Source organism: Alosa sapidissima, chromosome 10 (genome assembly GCF_018492685.1).
Source record: "Alosa sapidissima isolate fAloSap1 chromosome 10, fAloSap1.pri, whole genome shotgun sequence".
In the NCBI taxonomy this organism is placed as follows: Eukaryota; Metazoa; Chordata; class Actinopteri; order Clupeiformes; family Clupeidae; genus Alosa; species Alosa sapidissima.
The window spans coordinates 34,058,849-34,066,348 of record NC_055966.1 but is presented as its reverse complement, the minus strand read 5'-3'; the positions used below and the strand labels follow the sequence as shown (position 1 = coordinate 34,066,348).

At 53.5% G+C, this 7,500-nt stretch overlaps 1 protein-coding gene across 1 annotated transcript in view; it reads right to left on the bottom strand.

Annotated features, from left to right (window-relative positions):
* The window catches only part of LOC121721239 (G patch domain-containing protein 8), an 81,856-nt gene that overhangs the window by 682 nt on the left and 73,674 nt on the right, over window positions 1–7,500 (bottom strand). The window contains exons 3-4 of the mRNA XM_042107990.1: window positions 7,278–7,408; window positions 1–4,026 (exon numbers count right to left, since the gene is read on the bottom strand). The exon at window positions 1–4,026 is cut by the window's left edge and continues 682 nt beyond it. Of these exons, the coding sequence (XP_041963924.1) occupies window positions 1–4,026; window positions 7,278–7,408 (4,157 nt within the window). The remainder of the gene's footprint in view (window positions 4,027–7,277; window positions 7,409–7,500) is intronic.

The window sequence follows — 7,500 nt, the reverse complement described above, 5'->3', positions numbered from 1 at the left end:
GAGAGAGGGAGAGAAATAGGGGGATGAGAGCAGAGAGGAGGAGGAGGAGGAGACGAGGAGTGGTGATGATGAGGGGGGAGGAGGATGGGGGAGGGCGACGCGCTGGACGAGGGGGGGTGGCAGAGGGACGCAAGTGCCGGGTGCTGACCAGTAGGGGTAGGATGGAGGGATGAAGACGGAGAGATTGGGAAGACGGAGGAACAGGAGGATGAGGGTGGAGGAGTGTGGAGAGGCACGGGTAGGGCATGGGCAGTGGTGGGCATGTCAGCGGGCAGGGGTAGGGCATGGGCAGTGGTGGGCATGTCAGCGGGCAGGGGTAGGGCATGGGCAGTGGTGGGCATGTCAGCGGGCATGGGTAGGGCATGGGCAGTGGTGGGCATAGGAGTGGGCACTTGTCCCAGCATCTCGACGGCCACTGTGTGTTCTTGCCGCTGCAGCTGAAACTGCATGTGCTGTCTGGCCTGCTGCTGCAGGTGCCTGTACTTGTCCATCTCCTCTGCGCTGAACGTGATTGGCTGCTCACTCAGGGGAGGGGTGGGGCCTCTGGGAACCCTGCTGTCCTCCCAGTCTGACTGCGCCGATGTGGGCGCGATGTCATCTTTATGGGACGGATAGCTTTCCTGATGCGAAGAAGAAATGATGGTGGAGGATGCATGTTCGCCTGTGGCTCCATCTGGTGTGGAGGGGGATGTGGGTCGTGCACGAGCCTGCAAAGGGCTCATGTCTGTCGGGGAGCTGATCACAGTCTCTCCCCCGTTCTTCTGGTGCTCGGCGCTTTCCCTTCCCCTGCCGGCGAGATGGCTGCTGCTGCCGCCTACGCCTGCGCTGGCATGAAGCGGGTCCTTCTGGAAGCCTCTCTTGACTCTGTGGTTGGCCGGCGTGCCGAGCGCTCTCCTCCTCGCGGCGGGAAGCTTCCCTATCAGCGGCGGCGCCGGAGTGTGCTTAAGCGGCGTGCGTGTGCTCGCGTGGGAGGTTGCGTGCTTGTCGCGCGGTGGCGGCCGAGCGCCGTTTGTTCTCGTCCCTTCCAGGATTGCGCTCTCCGGGGGCCCCCCCGCCCCCCCCACTGGCTCAGCTGTCCCGCTGGCGTGCACGGGCGGCTGTGTGGGCAGATCCTCTGTGGCTCGCCGGCCCGCTGCGCCGGACACTTCTCTTCTTCTTCCGCTGCCAACGGCGAGGCCGATGCTGCGCCGTCTCGTTCTCGTCAAATCCCTCCCGACCAATCCGCGGGCGCGTTTGTCCAGCAGACGGCCCCCCTCTGTGGTGACACCTCTCGTGGGCACGGATGCCAGCACGGATGCCAGCGCGGTGCCAACGCGCTTGTCTCTGTGTGCCGATGGACGTGCTCGCCGTGACGACGCCGCCCGCTTGTTCTGAGTGGCCAGCGTGCTTCTGTTGGATCTCAGATGGCCAGTGCCCCCCCAGTCAGAGCCGAGCTCCGAGTTGCTGGTGAGGGTGGAGAAGCTGCCGCTCCGTGTGGAGCCAGGGCTGTGCCGAGCTTCTTGCCCCCGATCCAGGCTCACCTCTCTGGGGCAGCAGGCCCACGGCCCTCCCCTGCCTCCCCACGGGCTCCTGGGACTCCTGTAGTCCCTCTCTCGACTCGCCCTGTGGCCAAGCCAACTCCCTAGGCTGAGCCTTCTGCTCTCTTCCCCCTCCTCCTCTTCATCCAACTCCGCGCTCTCCCTTCGCCAGTTACACCGGCCCACAATGCATCTGGGCATCTCCCTGTCATGTAATGACTGATTTGTCCTTCTCCTGTGGCTACAGCTGTCCTTGGGATGGACGTCTGAGCAGTAGGTGTAGTCCACCTTGTCACTCAGGATGTCTCTGAACGACCTGAGGCCAGTGCTGTCTGTAGTCGTATATCTGTAAGGTCCTTCGCTGACTGGACTGTCCCTGCAGTGCCTGAGGATTGGGCTGTAGCTGGGCACACAAATGTAAGAGGGGGGCTGACTACTCCCTCGACTCCAGGAGGGCCGGAAGAGGACCCTTGGGGGCGGGAAGTGGTCCCATTCGTCGAAGCGCTCCTGTCTCTCTCCGTCCTCGTCGGAGAGCATGATGTCCCTGGACTCGTAACTGCGCCTGTCTCGGGGCGTCACCTCGTATCCGTCATCTGGTCCGTAGATGTCGTAGAAGCCGTAGCTCCAGCTGTAGTCCTCGGCGCTCGCGGCTGAGCATGGCGAGGGCGGATCAGGGGAGAAGGGCGTCCATCGCTCCCGGTCAAATGCTTCCGTCATCCTTCTCACCGCACGACGTTTTCTCCTCCGTTTGCTCGGCGGCGCGGAGAACGACTTCACCACCACGCTCCTTAGGCTGCGCTCGGCCGTCGCCACGGCGACCGGGCTGGAGCTTCTCTCCTCCAAGACTCTCTTCCTCCTCCTCCTCCTCCTCCTCCTCCCCTCGTACTTCTGTCTCTCTTGTCCTTCGTCTGCCCCCAGCACAGGACTGACCTCTGGGTCTCTCTGATCCTCTCCGCTGCCTGACCGCTTTGCATTTATGTCCGCGTCCGCGTCCGCGACTGTCTTCCGTTTGCGCTTGTGTCGCTTGCACCTGGTCAGGAGTGCTGCTTGCTCAGGCCGGGCCATTGTCACCAAAGGGTCGACGTCTGGGGTCTCTGGGCATCCTGATTCCGTCTCCCCCTCCTCCGCTGTGCTTCTATGCTTGGTACGAACGCATGGCAATGTGCTCTGGCCACTTGCGACCAACGCGTGTGTGTTATATGCAAACGGGGCCCCTTCGATGCGCGTGAGTGTGTGTGTGGCAGAGATGTCTGCCCGTTGTTTTTGACGTGTGTGAACGTGTGGTACCACCTGGTCCTCTACTGTCTCGGGTGTTCTGGAGCCTGCGTGAGAGTGTGACGCTGGGGTGGCCTCGGGTGAGGATGTCTCTTCGCTCGGATCGGCTGTCGCACAGTACGACGAGGCGTCTTGAGTTGGGGTCAGATAGGGGATGGCGTCGCCGCCGTGGTGAGTTTGTGCATGTGTGTCCAGGAGGAGGTGTGTGTGCGTGGTGTGTGTGTGTGCCTGAGCGTGGTGAGGGTTGCAGCTGTAGGGGAGACGGGGCTCGGTGTGTGTGTAGAGCAGCAGCTCTGTGGGCCACCTGAGAGAAGCGCCCCCGTCTTTCCGCTGGACGCTGACAAACGAGCCATCCGTTTGCGCAGCTCGCTCACCCTGCTCTTCCTCATCCTCCTCCTCCTCCTCCTCTGAGCTGTGGCAAGCTGATTCCCGCCGGTGCCCTGACTCAGCGGTCATTCCCCGCGGCTCGGGGGAAGGCGGTGTGTGCTTGTCGTGGGGGTGAGTGTGTGCACGCAGTAATGACGCTGCTTCGCCATGACCTTGACCGCACATGTGAGCGCGGGTCAAGGACGTCTGAGTGAACCCTGAGCGGGGCTTCTCGGAGTGCTGCAGGGGGTCATCTGGGTCGGCGTTAGCATACGGAAGGACGTGCACCCGGGCCTTTGCCGAGCCGTCTCTCTCTCCCGCCTCGTCCCTCTCGCTTGCGTCCTCGATCCGTGTCCTGGCCTCGTTCACTCCCACATTCTCCGGGAGTTTTCCGGGTGGGATCAAGGGGCCCGAGGAGGAAGAGGAGGAGGAGGGTGAAGAGGAGGAGGGTGAGGAGGAGGAGGGTGACGGGGAGCGGGACAGCAGGGCTCGTAACCCGGGCCTCCTGCCGCCGCCCGGCCTCTGTTGCTCGTCGTCGGGCGCGTCGGCGAAGACGGACGCGCAGGAGTCCAGCTTGGGCACGGTGCGGCGGGAGAAGCAGAACGAGATGCCCGCACGTCGGGGGACGGCGTGGGGGACAACGTGGGGGTGGAGGTGGGGATGGGCACGCCGGCTGGACCTCCCCAGGGAGTGGGGGGGGGCGGAGGCGGACGACGAGGGGCTCTGACGACTCTGCGGCGGCGGTGGCTGGCCGGAGGGGGGGGGCGCGGCAATCCTGGGGCTGGCTGGAGAGGGGGGGGCGTGGGGCCGGGGTCCTGCCTCATCTGGGGCGTCTGTGCTGGGAGTCACTGCGGGGAGCTTCCTCTCACTGCAGGGAGAGAGAGGAGAGAAAATGGGAGTTAGTTGTCTGTGAGAGTGGTGGAATGGTTGTTGAGAGAGGGTGTGTGTGTGTGTGTGTGTGTGTGTGTGTGTGTGTGTGTGTGTGTGAGATAAGAAAGAAAGAGATAAAAAGAAAAAGAAAAAGGAAAGAAAGAAACACTCATGGAGGTGGAAGTGTTTGGTAAAGTGAGAGAGGTTGTCTAAGTGTCTAAAGAGAGAGAATGTGTGTGTGTGTGTGTGTGTGTGTGTGTGTGTGTGTGTGTGTGTGTGTGTGTGTGTGTGTGTGTGTGTTAATCATGTGTACAAAAGCTCGTATATTCAGGTCATTTGCGGAGTCCAGCTCACAGATCAAATACCCTTGCGCCTTGGCATTAAAACTGGTTGCCCTTGGAGCGCAGTGAACTTCATTTTAGCCAACCGGTGGCTGGATTGGATGCGTCAGTGCGCTCCATCCGAAATCATCTCTCCAAACCCCGTTCAGGCATTCGCTGACGATGTGCAAATGTCGTCACGTCAGGAGAACATCATACATAACATGCTACGCAAGACAGACACCTTCCTCGAGTGGTCGGGTCTCGAAGTAAAGGAGTCTAAATGTGCAGTGCTTTACGAGAGGAGGAGCGGTGGAAAAAGGTGGTACCGGTCAAAATCTATGACCGTGACCCACAATTCAAAATTAATGGAAAAATAATAATAAGAGTATATTCCAGACATGATTCGTACACTTATCTTGGACACAGATTTAACGTTGCTGGCGACTGGGACCAACAAATACAGGACATAATTACTGAATACACCACAAGGTTGCAAAAAATTGACGAATCCCCCTTGCCACTGCTTATGAAAATAGATGCAATCAGACAGATAGCTCTATCAAAAGTGCAACACTTCTTCGCCAATGTGCACATATCAAGAAAAGTTTTGCAGGACTTAAACAACAAAACTGTTAAGGCAGTGAGAGGATGGCTCGGTCTGAACAGTCACACAACCCGCGATGTCATTCATCACAGCAGACAAGAGGGGGGCCTAGGAGTTCCAGACTTTGAGTGGACTTACATCGCCACTAGGCTGTCGCATTTGCTTAGCATGCTGAACAATGACGATAGCACCGTAAGAGAAATGGCCCGTGCTTCCCTTTTTCTCGACCTTGGGAAGCGCAAAGACCTTTGCAACCTTATTGTTGCAAAACATATCAATGAAACTGGTTACAGATGCATTTCAAAACTTCAGAATCTTCCAGTAAGCAGCATGGGAGCCATTATCTGCAAATGGAAGGAACATCACTGCATCATCAACCGGCATGCACAGGATCTCCTCGCAATATTTCTGACCAGGGAGTCAGAAGGATAGTCAATTCCAAGGGCTAAGGACCACTCGGAGAAAGCTCCAGAAAGAATTGAAGGCAGCCAATTCAATTAAACAGTTCTGGAAGTAATAAAGATCAGGATTCACAAGAGGGACCCCTGGAATCTGTTTAGAACAATGGGCCAAAATCATACCTGATACTGCGACTAATAAGTTTTGTCATACAGGAAATGTCTTGAAGCTGTCATTACAAACAAAGGCTTTCCCACAAAGTATTTAAGAAATTTCAGTAGGCACGTTCAATACTTTTTCATTCCACTTTATTACACATAACTCTCATGTTTGGATTTGTTATATGTGTGTTAATATAATGTGTGGTGAAAGTTTTGAATAGACTCACTGGAAGTTTAGGCTAATTACTGAAAAAAAAAAGTAAGCATTCAATACTTATTTCCACCATATATTTATTTTACCTGAACATTTTAACTTCCAAATTAAATGTCAAAATGAATGTCAGACGAAATTTAAAGTTTGACTGACTGGATTTTGTATACAAAACATAGTGAAAACTGTCTAGGTCACTCTCACTCTCCCTTGCTAAAGAGCTAAATGGTTTAGTCCGCCTGCACAATTCATAAGATAGTCTATCTTTAGTTTATTAGTTGAGCATCGCTAATAGTAGACCGCTAATTGTTGTGCTGCTGGTGCAATGTCTTTCTCCAAGAAAGCCAAGTCAGGTTACCAAAAACAAAGGCCAAAACAGGAAAAAGAGAGACATCAAAATGAGGGGAAACAACTGCTAATAATCTTCTTACCAAAGAAAGGTGAGCACAAATGTCAAAACACGAAATCCCATGGTGTTTGCTTGAATATATTCGCAATCATTAGTGTTAAAACGAACTGAGACAACCCATTGAAATAGCGGAAAATAGCCTACACTTTCATAGCTTAGGCTACACATGTAATCTGATGCATCTCGTGATCCAGCACCATCTCCATCACTTTCAGAAAGACTGCATGGCGTCAGCTTGATTCATGTCCTGTTGTAGGCTACATGCTGATCATTATCACTAGACTGGTGGTTTAGGGCGCGATTTCTTTTCTCTCCCTTTCTGTTTTCGTTAGTCTTAACTTTTTTTTTTACTCAAGTAACAGATGGGATTTTTGATGTAGCGAAGTACAATACTTCACTCAAAATGTAATCAAGTAAGATTTAAAATACCGATTTTATAAACTACTTAAAAAATACAAAATACACAGAAAAACTACTCAATACAGTAACGTGAGTAAATGTATTTCGTTACTTTCCACCTCTGCTGGACACTTATCATCCTTATTTTCTCCAAATGTGTCAATACATGTAAATTGTGTTGTTAGACAACAAATGTTTTCCAGGTGTTCTACAATGTCTGCGTTCTCTGATTTAAATGCCACCAGGCCTGATATTATAATCATTGATGAGCACGATAGGGATGTGTTCATCCTGGAAGTAGGTTGCTGTTTTGATTCATGTCCAGAGGAGGCTTACTTAGCTAGTAAAATACCACCCTCTTGTACAGCAAATAACTGGCCTTGGCTACAAATGTCAATATCTGGTACTTATCTTTGGCAGCCTGGGCCACGTGCATAGGCTTGTCATTAGGGGTCTTAGGATAGTTGGTTTTACAAAAGCAAGGGCAAAGCAAATTGCCAAATGCTGCTCAATATCCTCCATTATTGGAAGTCGCCATATATGGAGAAGAAGGTGTTGTGTGTATCCATAAATCTGCTGTTTGAGATTGTCATCAGACATCATTGGTGGATCATGCCTTAGCAATGTTCTGTATCTGTAATATTTATGTCCTTATGTACATTTATTATGAATTGTGGACATAAATAAAGTAGTTAAAATGTGTGTGTGTGTGTGTGTGTGTGTGTGTGTGTGTGTGTGTGTACCTGTCTGACTGCTGTCTGAACTGGGCCAGCTGGTAGAGGCGTTTCAGCGCTCGCTCCTGCTTCCTCTCATCCTTCCAGGACTTTGAGGCCACGTTACGGGCAAACTCTCTCTGTTTCAGCTCCTTTAGCCTCTGCACACACACACACACACACACACACACACACACACACACACACACACATATACAAACAGAGGGAGAGAGAGTTGGTGATTCAGGATTTT